Source organism: Palaemon carinicauda, chromosome 34, assembly GCF_036898095.1.
Source record: "Palaemon carinicauda isolate YSFRI2023 chromosome 34, ASM3689809v2, whole genome shotgun sequence".
NCBI lineage: Eukaryota > Metazoa > Arthropoda > Malacostraca > Decapoda > Palaemonidae > Palaemon > Palaemon carinicauda.
Window position 1 is genome coordinate 15,881,232 of NC_090758.1, and position 18,235 is coordinate 15,899,466.

General features: G+C 44.3%; 1 protein-coding gene across 1 annotated transcript in view; it reads left to right on the plus strand.

Annotated features, from left to right (window-relative positions):
- The window catches only part of LOC137627099 (mutS protein homolog 4-like), a 128,464-nt gene that overhangs the window by 95,839 nt on the left and 14,390 nt on the right, over positions 1 to 18,235 (plus strand). The window contains exon 19 of the mRNA XM_068358114.1: positions 15,933 to 16,141. Within this exon, the coding sequence (XP_068214215.1) occupies positions 15,933 to 16,141 (209 nt within the window). The remainder of the gene's footprint in view (positions 1 to 15,932; positions 16,142 to 18,235) is intronic.

Sequence of the window (18,235 nt, forward strand, 5' to 3'; positions counted from 1 at the left end):
TAGCTGGAGAAAAGCTAAAGAAACAGACGACACGAGAAGAAAGATCAATGAGTATCGTCTGCAGTAATCCATAAAAGATAAACTGTAGGTAGAAATCCTCTCATTTGGCTTCTGAAGTAAACATATCGAATAAAAATTGTTTTAAAATGTGAGATTAGTTGTAGTGAAGGATTCTTTGTACTGCTTGCATTATTCCCTGTATGGTTAAGTAAACACATCCCAGTATCTTTTCACTGCTGTGTCGATGACTATAGTTCTTGCAATTCCAGTCTATGTGATATTTGTATATAAGCAAGAGTCTTCCAATTACCTCCGCCAACGAAGTTGGAAGGAGGTTATGTTTTCAACCCTGTTTGTATGTTTGTTTGTGAACAGCTTCCTGGCCACAATTTTAATCGTAGAGTAATCAGACTTGCAAGGATTAACTGTTATGAAAAAAGCTGGAAATGATTAAATTTTTGAAGGTCAAGGTCTAGGTCACAGTCAAGTAAAATGTCCAATTCACGTAATTAGCCACAAGTTTGGATATCGTTGTCACAGAGACTTCAAACTTGTTTCATATTTGAGTGTGTGAAAATCCACGCTAATTAATACATGTTAAGGTCAAGGTCGAGAAATAAGCTGCTGCGGCAGAGGTCTGCGCTCAACTGAGTGCCCCTCCAGTTAAATTATAGATTCTATCTGGCTTCTATTTGGCCAATTTATTCCAGCAGTACCAAGTGAATGCATCTTCAAAGATTGAGGTTATAACAGTACAGAGAGATATCCTAGGATTACTTGTAGTAAAATTTTATGAGGAACTTGTCTAAATTTGCGTAAAATCTACAATATTCACCAGCTGTAGATGGGACTCGTTGAAAAACACCCAAGAGTGAAATTTAGGCTGCTGTTATTATTATTATTATTACTGGCTAAGCTACAACCCTAGTTGGAAAATCAGGATGCTATAAGCCAAAGGGCTCCAACAGGGAAAATATCCCAGTGAGGAGAGGAAACAAGCAAATTAAAAGAGAATTAAAATAAAATATTTTAAGAACAGAAACAATATTTAAATAAATCTTTCATAAAAAAACTATAAAAACTTCAAAATAACAAGGGAAAGAGAAATAAGATAGAATAGTGTACCTGAGTGTACCCTCAAGCAAAAGAACTCTAGCCCAAGACAGTGAAAGACCATGGTACAGAGGCTATGGCACTATCACAGACCAGAGAACAACAGTTTGATTTCGGAGTGTCCTTCTAGAAGAGCTGCTTACTATAGCTAAAGAGTCTCTTCTACCCTTACCAAGTAGAAAGTGGCCACTGAACAATTACATTGCAGTAGTTAACCCCTTGAGCAAAGAAGATTACTTCTGATTTACCTTTTTAAATATTTAACTTAGCCGGTGAATATATAATAGCTGCTGCTCCGGCGGCTCGACAGAAAAACACAAAAACTCGCGAGCGATCGCTATGAAGGTTGCGGGTGTGCCCACCAGCGCCAACTATCGGCCAGATACCGCATATGCATGTAAACAAGCTCCAATTCTTCTCTGTCGGTCTGATCGACAAGACGTACCATTACTCGCTGTTAACCTGGAGTTTTTCAACAGACTTGGTGAAGTACTTCATTTTGGTTTGAGCTTTCGCAGTCCAGGTGTTTTTATCTTCAATTTAAACTCTTGAACTCTTTTTTGGACAGATTTAATTGTTGATGACTTTGGATTGTTTTTTGGACTTTCTTTGACTTTTTCAAAATGGCTGACCCTTCTCCAATTCCTAGATTTCGTAAGTGTAATGCTAGGGATTGCAATAAGCGTCTTCCAAAGGCCTCTCTCGACCCACATACTGTGTGTTCTAATTGTCGGGGTAAAACCTGTCAATTAGGAGATCGGTGTGAGGAGTGCGTGGGCCTTTCGGAATTCGATTGGCTTGAATATGACAAGTATTCTCGTAAGCTAGAGAGAGATAGGGTGAGGGGAAGTTCCTCTAGATCGTTAGAATTTTCCTCCTCCCATGCCCCTGAACCTAATCCTTCCCCTGTAGTAGTTGTGCCTGAACCCTCTACTAGCACTCAGGAACCATCAATGCGGGATATGTTACGTGCCATTCATGCTTTGGGCGAAAGAGTTGAGTCGTTAGCTACAGACCGTAATCAACTCATGGCTGACGTTAAAGAGTTAAAGTGTCAGAGTGCCACAGTGGAAAATCGTGGGAAAGTGATTTGTGCGCAAAGTGTTATCAGTGTTGCGACCGAGGGTTCGTCTGTTCGTGCCTGTCGTTTGCCTAGTCCGAGACCTCTTGCAAGCTCCCAAGCCCCAGGGAGAAGTAATGTCGTACGACTTATGGGTTCGAGAGGCTTTAATCAGCGAACAGACGTTCCCTCTATGGTTTCAGGCGTGTCTCATCAAGACCGCCCCTACCATAAGACGAGCGAGACGATTTTCTCCTCGTCATCCGAAGGCTTTTCGCGTAAGAAACCGTGGAGCAAGGTTTCGAGGCCCTTAAAGCAAAAGTCAGTCCCTTCAGGACAGGTCCAGCGTCCTGGTTGTAGCCATTGGGACAGCTCTGACCCTATGCAGTCATCGGAAGACTGCTCGCCGCCTAAGCAGAAACGTAACACAGGCTCCGAGAGTCTTGGTGTAGGCAAGGTTTTGCAGTCACAAACGTTAACCTCGTCTCTTACCGCACCCATTCCCGTTGATCCTAAATGGGTTGTACTGCAAGACATGCAGATTAAGCTCGCCTCTCTTATGGAGGACTATTCTGCTGAAAAGGTTCACGATGATCCTCGCCGCTTAGCTGATCGAGATCCTGGCCGTCAGCCGCCCAAACGAGCCTTTGCTCGTCCTGTTGACGTTGGCGTTACTAAGTCACGTCAGTCACGTTTTGTAGAGCCTCACTCGATGCAGTCCCGTGTTGACTTTCAGCCGCATGTGGACGTTCAGCCGCTTCCTAATGCTCTTGTTGACGTTCAGGACGTTCGCCAACCAGCGAAGTTGACTTGTTTTGACGCTGAGCGTCAAGCACCGCAGTCAAGAGTTGTTTTGACTGCTCAGTCTAGGCAGTCAAGGCAGTCTCGAGTTGACGTCGAGCGTCCTCCCGCTCCTGTTGTTGTTGACAGTCAGGCTGTTAAGCAGTTACATGACGTAGCGTCCTGGACTGCTACTGATGCACCAGTGCGTGTGGACTCTGCTTGTCAAGCATTGCCACCAAGGCAGGTCTCCCCTTTGCTTGTTACTCAGCAGTTGTCGGACGAAGATCCTTCAGATGAGGACGTTGCTGATCCTCATCATGATGATCATCCTTCAGATGTAGACGAACCTAAGACGGTTCCTCCTTCGATGGACTTTAAGAAGATCATGTTGATTTTCAAGGATCTTTTTCCCAATCACTTTGTTGCCGTTGCTCCTCGTTCGCCACCGTCTGAGTTTGCTCTAGGCTTACCTGCTACCAAGCCAGCCTTTACTAAGCTAGTGCTTTCTCGCTCTTCCAAGAGGGCTTTACGACTTTTAGGCGACTGGTTGGATACCAGGAGGAGTTTGGGGAAGACGGCCTTTGCCTTCCCTCCTTTTAAGCTTGCATCTAGATCGAGCGTCTGGTATGACACGGGGGAAGTTCTCGGCTTGGGAGTCCCTGCCTCTGCCCAGGGTGACTTCTCAAGCCTCGTAGACTCTCCCCGTCGCCTGGCCATGAGACGCTCGAAGATTAGTTGGTCCTCCTCGGACCTTGACCATCTGCTTAAAGGTGTATACAGGGCCTTTGAAGTATTTAACTTTCTTGACTGGTCATTAGGAGCTTTAAGTAGGAAAATCTCGTCTGCCGACCGAGATGTTTCCTTACTTATCATGTCATGTATGGATAAAGCCATCCGCGATGGCTCCAATGAGCTCGCCTCCACCTTTACGTCGGGAGTCTTAAAGAAGCGAGAAACCCTTTGCTCTTTTCTTTCGGCAGGAGTTACTCCCTGTCAGAGATCAGAACTGCTCTTTGCTCCCTTATCAGCGTCCTTGTTTCCGCAACAACTGGTTAAGGATATAGCTTCTTCGCTTGTGCAGAAGGACACCCATGACTTGATGGCGTCCTCTGCTCGCAAAGGGGCTCCTTCTACATCCTTTGCTGTAAGACCCAGGATCGAGACTCCGGCATCCAGATTTATCCCGCCCTTTCGTGGCAGAGCTCCCAGCAGGGGAAGCGCTCGTGCCGAGGGAAAGAGAGGTAAGAAGAGAGGAGCCAAGTCCTCACGTGGCAGAGTCTGACTGCCCACAGCCTCAGACAGCGGTAGGGGCCAGATTGAAGAGCTTCTGGCAGGCCTGGGAGAAGAGGGGTGCAGACCAAGAGTCTGTTCGGTTGCTCAGAGAGGGGTACAAAATACCGTTTGTACGCAAACCTCCTCTAGTGACAACTCCCATAGACCTCTCTCCCAGGTACCGAGAGGAGTCAGAGACAAGCCCTAAACCAAGAAGTGTCTCTGTTGCTAGAGAAGGGAGCGGTGGTGAAAGTCTCGGACCTTCAATCACCGGGGTTTTACAACCGTCTCTTCCTAGTCCCAAAGCATACAGGAGGTTGGAGACCGGTGCTAGACGTCAGTGCGCTCAACGTTTTTGTTACGAAAACAAAGTTCACTATGGAGACCACGAAGTCCGTCTTAGCAGCGGTCAGAGAGGGAGACTGGATGGTCTCTCTCGACCTACGAGATGCGTACTTCCACATTCCTATACACCCGGATTCCCAACCGTTTCTGAGGTTTGTTTTCAGGAATGTGGTATACCAGTTTCGGGCCCTGTGCTTTGGCCTCAGTCCTGCTCCTCTCGTGTTTACGAGGCTCATGAGGAATGTGGCAAAATTCCTCCATCTATCGGGAATCCGAGCCTCCCTGTACTTGGACGACTGGCTTCTCAGAGCATCGTCCAGTCATCGCTGTCTGCAGGATCTTCATTGGACGTTGGGTCTGACCAAGGAATTGGGACTTTTGGTCAACCTAGAAAAGTCCCAACTGATCCCATCCCAAACTATTCTATATTTAGGGATGGAGATTCGCAGTCCAGTTTTTCGGGCTTTTCCTTCTGCCACCCGAATAGAACAAGCCCTGCTCAAAGTCCAACTGATGCTGAAGAGAGAACGGTGTTCAGTCAGGAATTGGATGAGTCTCGTAGGGACTCTATCATCCCTGGAGCAGTTTGTCTCGCTAGGGAGACTACACCTTCGGCCTCTCCAGTTCCATCTAGCCTCTCACTGGAACAAGGACAAGACGTTAGAGACGGTATCAATCCCGGTCTCCGAACCAGTAAAGGCATGCCTGAAATGGTGGAACAGCAATATCAGTCTGAGAGAGGGACTATCCCTAGCAGTCAAGAACCCAAACCACGTGTTGTTCTCAGACGCGTCGGATTTGGGTTGGGGTGCGACCCTGGACGGTCGGGAATGCTCAGGTCTGTGGACCTCAACTCAGAAGAGCATGCACATCAACGGCAAGGAGCTATTGGCAGTCCACTTGGCCTTGATGAAATTCGAAAGCCTCCTTCGAAACAAAGTGGTATAGGTCAACTCAGACAATACCACAGCTTTGGCGTACATCTCCAAGCAAGGAGGCACACACTCCCTCACGCTGTACGAGATCGCAAGGTACCTGCTCATTTGGTCAAGAAATCGAGGCATCTCCCTGTTAACGAGATTTATCCAGGGGGACTTGAACGTCTTGGCAGACTGTCTCAGTCGGAGGGGTCAGGTGATACCCACGGAATGGACCCTCCACAAGGACGTGTGCAAGAGTCTTTGGGCGACTTGGGGTCAACCCACCATAGACCTCTTTGCCACCTCGATGACCAAGAGGCTACCAATCTATTGCTCACCAGTCCCAGATCCAGAAGCAATACACATAGACGCGTTTCTACTGGATTGGTCTCATCTGGACTTATATGCATTCCCACCATTCAAGATTGTCAACAAGGTACTGCAGAAGTTCGCCTCTCACGAAGGGACAAGGTTGACGTTGGTTGCTCCCCTCTGGCCCGCGAGAGAGTGGTTCACCGAGGTACTTCAATGGCTGGTAGACATTCCAAGAAGTCTTCCTCTAAGGGTAGATCTATTACGTCAGCCCCTCGTAAAGAATGTTCATCAAAGCCTCCCCGCTCTTCGTCTGACTGCCTTCAGACTATCGAGAGACTCAAGAGCTCGAGGCTTTTCGAAGGAGGCAGCCAGTGCGATTGCAAGAGCGAGGAGAGCTTCTACCATCAGAGTATACCAGTCGAAGTGGGAAGTCTTTCGAGACTGGTGCAAGTCAGCATCTGTGTCCTCTTCCAGTACCTCTGTAGCCCAAATCGCAGATTTTCTTTTACATCTGAGAAATGTTCGCTCCCTCTCAGCTCCCACGATTAAGGGCTACAGGAGCATGTTGGCTTCGGTCTTTCGTCATAGAGGCTTAGATCTTTCCAACAATAAAGATCTCCAAGATCTCCTTAAGTCTTTCGAGACCTCTAAGGAACGTCGTTTGGCGACTCCTGGATGGAACTTAGACGTGGTCCTAAGGTTCCTCATGTCAGACAGGTTTGAGCCATTACATTCAGCCTCCCTGAAGGATCTCACCCTCAAGACGCTTTTCCTAGTGTGCTTGGCTTCGGCTAAAAGGGTCAGTGAACTTCATGCCTTCAGTAAGAACCTCGGCTTTTCTACAGAAAAAGCCACATGTTCACTTCAACTTGGTTTCCTGGCCAAAAATGAACTGCCTTCTCGTCCTTGGCCTAAATCTTTTGATATACCTTGCTTATCAGAGATCGTAGGCAACGAACTTGAAAGAGTGATGTGTCCAGTTAGAGCTCTTAAGTTCTACTTAGCCCGTACTAAGTCCTTACGAGGTGGATCTGAGGCATTATGGTGCTCAGTTAAGAAACCATCATTGCCTATGTCAAAGAATGCTTTGTCATATTTTATCAGATTTTTAATACGAGAGGCTCATTCTCACTTGAATGAGAAAGACGGATGCTTGCTTAAGGTTAAGACGCACGAAGTAAGAGCTATAGCAACTTCCGTGGCCTTTAAGCAAAATAGATCTCTGCAAAGTATTATGGACGCGACCTTTTGGAGAAGCAAGTCGGTATTCACGTCATTTTACTTAAAAGATGTCCAGACTCTTTACGAGGACTGCTACACACTGGGTCCATTCGTTGCAGCGAGTGCAGTAGTGGGTGAGGGTTCTACCACTACATTACCCTAATTCCAATATCCTTTTAATCTGTCTCTTGAAATGTTTTTAATCTTGTTTTTGGGTTGTACGGAAGGCTAAGAAGCCTTTCGCATCCTGGTTGATTTGGCGGGTGGTCAAAGTCATTTCTTGAGAGCGCCCAGATTAGGGGTTTGATGAGGTCCTGTTGTATGGGTTGCAGCCCTTGATACTTCAGCTCCTGGGAGTCTTTCAGCATCCTAAGAGGATCGCTGGGCTTCGTGAGGAAGACAGACTAACAAGGCAGAGTAATCGTCTAAGTCAACTTCCTTACCAGGTACCTATATATTTGGGTTTTGTTATGTTATAACTGTCAAAAACTCTAAGCATATACGCTGTAAACTTAATTAACTCTGGTCTCTACCCACCACCATGGGTGTGAATCAGCTATTATATATTCACCGGCTAAGTTAAATATTTAAAAATGATATTTTAATTATAAAATAAATTTTTGAATATACTTACCCGGTTAGAGACCCAGCGGGATGAGAAGAATTGGAGCTGTTTACATGCATATGCGGTATCTGGCCGATGGTTGGCGCTGGTGGGCACACCCGCAACCTTCATAGCGATCGCTCGCGAGTTTTTGTGTTTTTCTGTCGAGCCGCCGGAGCAGCAGCTATTATATATTCACCGGGTAAGTATATTCAAAAATTTATTTTATAATTAAAATATCATTTTGTGTTATACTGTACAGTGACTTACTTTGCTTGTGGCACATATATGAAAAATAGCATCAAACAAACAGAGCAGTTACCAAGAGGACAAGTATCTATAGTCCATTTCTTTTAGCGATGCATATTTGCACCGACTTGCGGCGGTGCCCTTTTAGCTCGGAAAAGTTTCCGGATCGCTGATTGGTTGGACAAGATAATTCTAACCAATCAGCGATCCGGAAACTTTTCCGAGCTAAAAGGGCACCGCCGCGAGTCAGTGCAAATATGCATCGCTAAAAGAAATGGACTATAGTATCTATAAATTTTGTCCTGTCATCATCTTATTTTGTAGTCGTTGATCGGGCTCCATTATTGAAATGAGCGAGGTAAATACATAGAGTGAATTTTAATGTAACATTTGTAAGGGGTTGAACAGAGAGGTCTTTAGGTCCTACGGTAGGCCATGTAACTTGAGTTATATTCAATCGCTGTTATGCCTATAACCTGTGTGTTTTGAGTAACTTTAAAGCATTGTGTGTACGGCTGGTTTATCGTCTGTTTCTTTGGTTTTTGAGAAAGAAAATTATGATTCCTTTATATAAAAGTATAAATATTGATGAACTGCTTTTGTTATTCGTGACTGAGGTGACCAGTGATATCAATTGGGAATATTTACATTCTGGTTTGGGCATGCTCTTCGCACTTCCCAAGAAAGATTAGTTCACCAAACTTTTAACTGGGCTCCACAAGGTACTAGAAGAGTTGGAAGACCCAGGCCTACATGGCTGAGGACTATGAAGCTTGAAGTAGGAGATAATGAATGGAGAAGTATTGATTTAAAAGCTCAAGATAGAGACGACTGGCGAAATCTAACCGAGGCCCTTTGCGTCAATTGGCGTTGGATGATATTCTGTAGAAAATTGGAAATAAACTAATTCTTGCGAAGATGATAATATTTCTTCATGGGGTGTAAGAGCCTATTACATCCATTTGCTGGAATACTGTAGGCAATGCATTTTGCCTGTTCATTGTGATCCAGGTTGAGTGTCGAACCTTTTTGTTTTGCACCAGTTTTCAACCTTCCTTTAAAAAAACAAACCTTTTTTGAGATGCCGTATAGAATTTTTAGAAATGAGTCAGTGGTATAAATTAATCCTTTCAATTCCTTACCTTCTCGAAAAAAAATTATCACAAGTCGCAGGCTCCATTTAGTGGACATTTTACTTATTTCATATTAACCCAAAAACTTGTAGAGCTTGGAATATACATTTTTATATTATACAGCCAATTAAATTTACATTCCCTTGATATATAATTTTTCAATATTAAACTTAGCCGGTGATTATATAAGCTGCAACTCTGTTGCTCGACAGAAAACTCTACGTTCAAAATACGCCAGCGATCGCTATGCAGGTAGGGGGTGTACATCAACAGCGCCATCTGTCTAGCAGGTAATCAGTACTCAATGTAAACACAGAACCAATTTTCTCTCTGTCGGGCTACCGGCAAGACCTACTAATACGCTGTTACTAACTGGATTTGTTTTCACAACTATTTGGTGAAGTACACTATTCTAGTTTTGAGCTTTCGCTATGCAGGTGTTTTATCTTCATCTCAAAACTTGAACTCGTTTTGGATAGATTTAATTAGGGTGACAAAGAGAGTATGGACTCTCTTTCACTTTTAAATGGCCGACCCTTCCCTTAGACGGAAGTGTGTTTAGGTTTTTAGTAATTTTGCTTAACACGTTATAGATCTATATATTTTATATCTCTCCGCCTTTATTAGGCCTCTTCGATTAACTTTCCATTTATTATAAACATATAAAGATAATTTTTATGTTTTGTTTATATGCGACCTTTCCTGATAGTAGGCGGTCCTAACTTGGAACCGAAGTTAATCAACGTTGAGCCCGTTATATCGTATTTAGCCTTTAAAGAATTTAAAACTTTTTAAATTTAATGTTTTATGAAAGAATTTCTTTGATAGTCTTCGTACTGTTTTCAAAGATGAACTAACGTTTAGTTTTTTAGACTACGCAGTTGTTGACGTTCAGGACGTTCAACATGCGCTCTATCGTTACGATAGAGAGAGAGTGTATCACGGTTTCACTTTGCAGTAAGAGTAAATCGATTCTGACGTTTTTGTTCATTCTTTCTTAGCTTTAATGTTTTAAATTCTAAATTAAAGGAACTTTTTATTGGAAAACCTTTCAGTTTTTTCCCTTTAGTCAAATAACATGTTTTTTTTTGACGATATATAATTGGGCTCTTCTCTTAGGTGCGAAATCAAGAGAGAAAGAGAGAGAGAGATAGAGACGGAGGGAGAGAGAGGAGAGAAAACGTTCCGTTCAAGCGGGTAACGTTGTTCTCGTGTTACTCTCGTCCCTAGTCTCTGTACGGGGAAGAAGGTAAAACGTTTCTAGGGTTTTATTCTTGTCCCCAGGCTATGTGCGGTGAGAGATTATAAACGTAGTTTATTTGAACTAGTGTTTAGTCTTTTTCCCAGCCACTGAATTTTTTATCTTTATATATGTTTTCTGTTTTTTGCTAGTATTAATGAGCTGCATTATACGACTGATTTCGCAATTACTACCTTTTAATGAGGGTAGAATTGCGTGTTTCAGGTAGAAATCAGTAAAAGTTTCGATTTCAGTGAAATAAGTGCAAAACAGAAAATCGAAGTGATAAAGTGATATGCGCAAAGTGTTACAGTGTTGCGTCCGAGGGTTCGTCTGTTCGTGCCTGTCGTTCACCTAGTCCGGGACCTCTTGCAAGCTCCCAAGTCCAGGGGAGAAGTAATGTCGAACGACTTATGGGTTCGTCAGGCCTTGATCAACGAACAGACGTTTCCCTCCGTGGTTTCGGGCGTATCTACCCAAGATCGCCCCACCCACACAAAGACGAGAGAGCCCATTTATTTCTCGTCTGCGGAAGAGGTTTCTCGTAAGAAACCATGAACCAAGGTCTCGCAGCTTATTAAGCGCAAGTCGGTCCCTTCCGCGCAAGTCCAACGGCCCAGTTGTAGCCACTGGGTCAGTTCGGACTCGCTGCAGTCTTCCGACGACTGCTCACCTCCTAAGAGAGGCAAAGCGGTACCGCATCAGGCAGTCACACCGTCTGTTGCCGCACCTGCTCCTGTAGACCCTAAGTGGTCTTTGCTGCAGACCATGCAGTCTCAGTTAACGTCATTGATGCGGGACTTTCGTGCGGAGAAGGTTGACACTGCACCAACCTCTAGCCTACAACCAACCACGGTTGTGCGTCCTGTGGACGCTGAGGCGACCTTCTACCGCACTCCAGCTGAGAGAGTCCCGCCACCCATGCGTTCCAGTGTACCCTGCCAGCCGCATGTTGACGTTCAGTAACGCACGGAACCTTCCGTTGACGTTCGCGAGGTACAACAACAGTCTAAGTTGTTTTGTTTTGACGCGGTGCGTCAACCTCCGCATTCTAGAGTTGTTTTGACTGCTCAGTATAGACAGTCAAAGCAGTCTCGAGTGAACACTGTATGTCCTCACGCACCTGTTGTGGTTGACAGTTCAGTTGTTGACAGTTCACAGACTGTCAAGCAGTTACATGACGTTGCCTTCTGGTCTGCTACTAATGCACCAGTGAGAGACTCACTGAGGTAACCTAGCTTTTATCGGACAAGGTTCCTGTAGATGAGAAAGTGCTGTTCTCCCTCCTACTGATATTCCCTTGAGGACTCTGTCATTTGGAGAGGAGCCTTAAGCTGCTTAGCCTCCTATGGACTTTAATTAAATCATGATGATTTTTTAAGGATCTTCGTCTGGATCTTGTAACTGCTGCTCCTCGTTCGCCTAAACGTCAGAACTTACACTAGGCCTGGCTACTTCTAAGCCGTTGTTTTTAAGCTAGTGCTCTCTCGCTCTCCTAGAGAGCGTTACGTTGGCTAGGCGACTGGTTTTTGCACCAGGAGGAGTTTTAGGGATACAGCCTTTGATTTCCCTTCTTTTAAACTGGCTTATAGAGCGAGAGTCTGATAGGACACGAGAGAAGTTCTCGGCTTGGGAGTTCATGCCTCTGCCCAGATAGACTTCTCAATTCTGGTAGACTCGCCCTGGCGCCTAGCCAGGAGACGCTCCAAGTTGTTTACAGGTCAACTTCTCAACTTTTGTCGAGCCTTTGAAGTTTTGCTGTACTATTATGTCACACATAACAAGGCTTTCAGGGATGGTAAATGGTTCCGCCTCAGTCGCTAACCCCGTCTGTTGCCACACCTGCTCCCGTAGACCCTAAATGGGCTTTGCTGCAAGACATGCAGTCCAAGCTTGCGTCCTTGATAGAGGACTTAAATGCGGAGAAGAACCTTCTGGCCAACAACCTTCCAACCGGTTGGTTGTGCGCCCTGTTGACGCTGAGGTAACCTACTCGCGTCTGCCAGTTGAGGTGGTTCCTCCTTCTGGCCAACAACCTTCCAACCGGTCGGTTGTGCGCCCTGTTGACGCTGAGGTAACCTACTCGCGTCTGCCAGTTGAGGTGGTTCCTCCACCGATGCGACCCAGTGTGGGTTGCCAGTCGCACGTTGACGTTAAGCGACGCTCGGAGGTGGTTGTTGACGTTCAGGACGTTCAACAACCAGCAGAGGTGACTTGTTGTGACGCAGTGCGTCAACCTCAGCAACCCGGTAGGGTGTTGACTGCACAACCCAGACAGTCTAGACAGTTTCGGGTTGACGCTGTACTTCCTCGCGCACCCATGGTTGTTGACAGTTCACAGACTGTGCAGCAGTTCCATGATATTGCGTCCGGCTCCGTCACGCATCCACCAGTGCGACCGGATTCAGCGAGTCAGACGTTGCCCACTCCGTTGCCGTTTCCTCATCAGTTTCGGATGAGGAACCCTCTGATGAGGACGTTGCTGAACAAGACGATCAGCCCCCAGCCCTGCTATCCATCCAGAAGATGCTGAAGAAGGAACGCTGCCCAATCAGGCTGTGGATGAGTCTGGTAGGGACACTGTCATCCGTGGATCAATTTGTGTCACTAGGAAGACTACACCTCCGTCCTCTTCTATACCATCTAGCTTTTCACTGGAAAAAGGACAAGACGCTAGAAGCGGTCTCGATCCCGGTTTCCGGAAAGATAAAGTCTTGTCTGACTTGGTGAAAGGACTATCAACCTTAGAGAGGGTCTTCCCCTGACTGTTCAGACTCCCAACCACGTTCTCTTCTCGGACGCATCGGACGTAGGCTGGGGTGCGACATTAGACGGTCGGGAATGCTCGGGATTATGGAACTCGAGTCAAAGGACAATGCATTTCAACTGCAAGGAGCTACTGGCAGTAAGTCTGACCTGGAAAAGCTTCAGGTCTCTCCTTCAAGGCAAAGTGGTGGAGGTGAACTCGGACAACACCACGGCTTTGGCGTACATCTCCAAGCAAGGAGGGACCTACTCTCTGACATTGTACGAGATCGCAAGGGACCTCCTCACCTGGTCAAAAGGTCTAGACATATCACTAGTAACAAGGTTCATCCAAGGCAACTTGAATGTCATGGCAGATTGTCTCAGTCGGAAGGGACAAATAATTCCAACAGAATGGACCCTCCACAAGGATGTATGCAAGAGACTTTGGGCCACCTGGGGCCAGCCAACCATAGATCTCTTCGCAACCTCGATGACCAAGAGGCTCCCAATATTTTGCTCACCAATCCCGGACCCAGCAGCAGTTCATATAGATGCCTTTCTACTAGACCGGTCACATCTAGATCTATATGCATTCCCTCCGTTCAAGATTGTCAACAAGGTACTGCAGAAGTTCGCCTCTCACGAAGGGACAAGGTTGACGCTAGTTGCTTCCCTCTGGCCCGCGAGAGAATGGTTCACCGAGGTACTTCGATGGCTAGTAGACGTTCCCAGAACACTTCCCCTAAGGGTGGACCTTCTACGTCAGCCACGCGTAAAGAAGGTACACCAAGGCCTCCACGCTCTTCGTCTGACTGCCTTCAGACTATCGAAAGACTCTCGAGAGCTAGAGGCTTTTCGAAGGAGGCAGCCAGAGCGATTGCTAGAGCAAGGAGAACATCCACCCTTAGAGTCTACCAATCGAAGTGGGAAATCTTCCGAAACTGGTGCAAGTCAGTATCCGTATCCTCGACCAGTACCTCTGTAACTCAAATAGCTGACTTCCTCTTATATCTGAGGAAAGAACGATCTCTTTCAGCTCCCACTATCAAGGGTTACAGAAGCATGTTGGCATCAGTCTTCCGTCACAGAGGCTTAGATCTTTCCAACAATAAAGATCTACAGGACCTCCTTAAGTCTTTTGAGACCACGAAGGAGCGTCGTTTGGTTACACCTGGTTGGAATTTAGACGTGGTACTAAGATTCCTTATGTCAGACAGGTTCGAACCGCTACAATCAGCCTCCCTGAAAGATCTCACCTTAAAGACTCTTTTCCTGGTATGTTTAGCCACAGCTAAAAGAGTCAGTGAGATTCATGCCTTCAGCAAGAACATCGGATTCTCATCCGAAACGGCTACATGTTCTACAACTTGGTTTTCTAGCCAAACACGAGCTGCCTTCTCGGCCTTGGCCAATATCGTTCGATATTCCAAACTTATCGTATGGTTGGAAATGAACTAGAAAGAGTATTATGTCCTGTAAGAGCTCTTAAGTTCTATTTAAAAACCTTTACGAGGCCCGTCTGAAGCTTTATGGTGTTCAGTTAAGAAACCATCTTTGCCTATGTCAAAGAATGCTTTATCCTATTTTATCAGACTGTTAATACGAGAAGCTCATTCCCATCTGAATGAGGAAGACCAAGCTTTGCTGAAGGTAAGGACACACGAAGTTAGAGCTGTCGCAACTTCCGTGGCCTTTAAACAAAATAGATCTCTGCAAAGTATAATCGACGCAACCTATTGGAAAAGCAAGTCAGTGTTCGCGTCTTTTTATCTTAAGAATGTCCAGTCTCTTTACGAGAACTGCTACACTCTGGGACCATTCGTAGCAACGAGTGCAGTAGTGGGTGAGGGCTCAACCACTACAATTCCCTAATTCCATAACCTTTTTAATCTTTCTCTTGAAATGTTTTATTATTGTTTTTGGGTTGTCCGGAAGGCTAAGAAGCCTTTCGCATCCTACTTGATTTGGCGGGTGGTCAAAGTCATTTCTTGAGAAGCACCTAGATTAGAGGTTTTGATGAGGTCCTGTTGTATGGATTGCAACCCTTGATACTTCAGATCCTAGGGGTCGCTCAGCATCCTAAGAGGATCGCGAGGCTCCGTAAGGAAGACGTACTTAAAAAGGCAGAGTAATTGTTCAAGTCGACTTCCTTACCAGGTACTTATTTATTTTATGTTTGTTATTTTGAATAACTGCTAAAATGAAATACAAAATACTTAGCTCATAATAATGTAAACAAGTAATGCTGGTCTCTACCCACCCCCCTGGGTGTGAATCAGCTTATATAATCACCGGCTAAGTTTAATATTGAAAAATGTTATTTTTATTAATAAAATGAATTTTTGAATATACTTACCCGGTGATTATATATTAAAGGACCCTCCCTTCCTCCCCAATACAGACCCAGTGGACCGAGGAGAAAATTGGTTCTGTGTTTACATTGAGTACTGAGTACCTGCTAGACAGATGGCGCTGTTGATGTACACCCCCTACCTGCATAGCGATCGCTGGTGTATTTTGAACGTAGAGTTTTCTGTCGAGCAACAGAGTTGCAGCTTATATAATCACCGGGTAAGTATATTCAAAAATTTATTTTATTAATAAAAATAACATTTCACATATGGCGTAAAATTTTCATGTGTAAATAGTAAATAAGAGAGAACGGAAAATCTCCTTACGTAGAATAGATTATGTTCTTCTTTGCCAGCGTTATCCCTATATTAAGGGGTCGGTTGCTCGAAGCGCCCTCTCCAATACCTTCTATCAAAGACATCTGGCTCTTCCACCAAACCTCTTCTCTCCATATCATCCTTCAACTTATCGCGCCATCTAATTCTCTACCTCCCTCTCGATTTTCTTCCAGTATCACTCAAGTGGTTAATAATGTTGTCCTTTTTATTATTGTTTTTATAAGAAGTTGTTATTTCAGATGAGTGATGTTGCTCACATGCTCGGCGAAGCAAATCCGGACTCCCTTGTCCTGTTGGACGAACTAGGATCGGGGACTTCGATAGAGGAAGGAGGCAGTCTCGCCTGGGCCGTGATGGAGATGCTCATCGTAGCAAAAGTCCCGACTGTGTTGGCGACTCACACGCTCTTCCTGACAAAGCTTGCCGATTTGTATCCGAGTGTTACCAAGTAAGAGTTTATCGAAGATTTGTTGTGCAGTTGTGAGATTGAATGTTGAAGTGTATTTATTGCATTTTATCACATTTTGATATATAGAAGGTCTTTAACGTCGAAACATTCGGAGATGACACATCTAACTTAAAATAGCAAAGATAATAATACAGAAGTACTGTAATAAAACTATATTATATCATTTAATACTGTAAGCGAAACAACATTTGTAGAAGGTTGGCCAAGGCACCAGCCACCCGTTAAGATACTACCGCAAGAGAGTTATTAGGAACTTTGACTGGCCATACAGTACCACATTGGATCCCTCGCTCTGGTTATGGCTCATTTCATCTTTGCTGATACATACACAGAATAGTATGGCCTATTTTTTACACATTCTCCTCTGTCCTCATACACCTGACAACACTTGAGATTACCAAACAATTCTTCCATTCTCAAGAGGTTAACTACTGCACTGTAATTGTTCAGTGGCCACTTTCCTCTTGGTAAGGGTAGAAGAGACTCTCTAGCTATGGTAAGCCGCTCTTCTAGAAGGACATTCCAAAATCAAACCATTGTTCTCTAGTCTTGGGTAGTACCATAGTCGTCTACTGTCTTGGGTTAGAGAGCTCTTGCTTGAGGGTACACCGTTTATCTTGTTTCTCTTCCTCGTGTTATTTTCAAGTTTTTATACTTATGTATGAAAGATTTATTTGAATATTATTATTGTTCTTAAACTTCTCTTGTAGTTTTTCCCTATTTCCTTTCCTTACTGGGCTATGTTCCCTGTTGGAACCCTTGGGCTTATAGCATCCCGCTTTTCCAACTAGGGTTGTAGCTTAGAAAGTAATAATGATAAAAACCTGATGTTCATTTCATATGAAACCCGTCTATTTGTTGAATTTTGTATCCGGAAATCATTGGCATGGAATTCAGGTTAAGCGTACCCTAGAGCAAAAGGTATCAAAAATAGATCGCAAACAATTTGATTTACAAACGGATTCTTGGAACCAATTAAGTTTGTGAGAAGACTGTCTGTAGATAACGAATAGGTGCTTCTGTTTTTAAAGTATTTTAGGTCACTGATGTTTGCACTAGAATCTGAATAGAAAATTATAATTCTTTTTAGAATACGCTAGTTTGTTTGTTTTTAACTTCGTTTAAACAGCAGAGGACTTTGCTTACTGGAACCTTATGGTACCGGCTTCTCAACTTCTCGACACGTACTTGTGATTATTACTTTTGATCTCATTCATCTATCACAAAAAAAAATAGTGGTTTATCTTTAAAATTACGCACAGTAATGACATGGAAGTTAGTTAGTTCATACACTGCTGATCAAGGGTTGAATTAGTAAATTTGGTAGATATACACCCATCATGATAATTCTTATATCATGTTCTCTAGGTGTGAGTTGAATATTATTATTATTATTATTATTATTTGCCAAGCTACAACCATAGTTGGAAAAGCAGGATGTTATAAGCACAAGGGCTCCAACAGGTAAAATAGCCCAGTGAGGAAAGGAAATAAGGAAAAACTTCTAGTTAAGTTTAGGAACAGTAATAACATTAAAATAAACCTTTCATATATAAAGTATAAAAACTAAAATAAGAGGATAAAAACTTTAGAATAAAAAGAGGAAAAGGAACAAGATGGAATAGTGTGCCCGAGTTTACCCTCAAGCAAGAGATCTCTAACCCAAAATAGTGGAAGACCATGGTACAGAGGCTAAAGAACAATACAGGTAGTTTGATTTTGGAGTGTCCTTTGCCTAGAAGAGTTGTTTGTAGGTAGTAGGTTGGCCAGGGCACCAGCCGCCCGTTGAGATACTACTGCTAGAGAGTTAATGGGTCCTTTGACTAGCCAGGCAGTACTACATTGGATCCTTTTCTCTGGTTACGGTTCTTTCCCTTTGCCTACACAGACACCGAATAGTCTGGCCTATTCTTTACAGATTCTCCTCTGTCCTCATACACCTGACAACAATGAGATTACCAAACGATTCTTCTTCACACAAGGGGTTAACTACTGCGCTGTAATTGTTCAGTGGCCACTTTCCTCTTGGTAAGGGTAGAAGAGACTCTTTAGCTGTGGTAAGCAGCTCTTCTA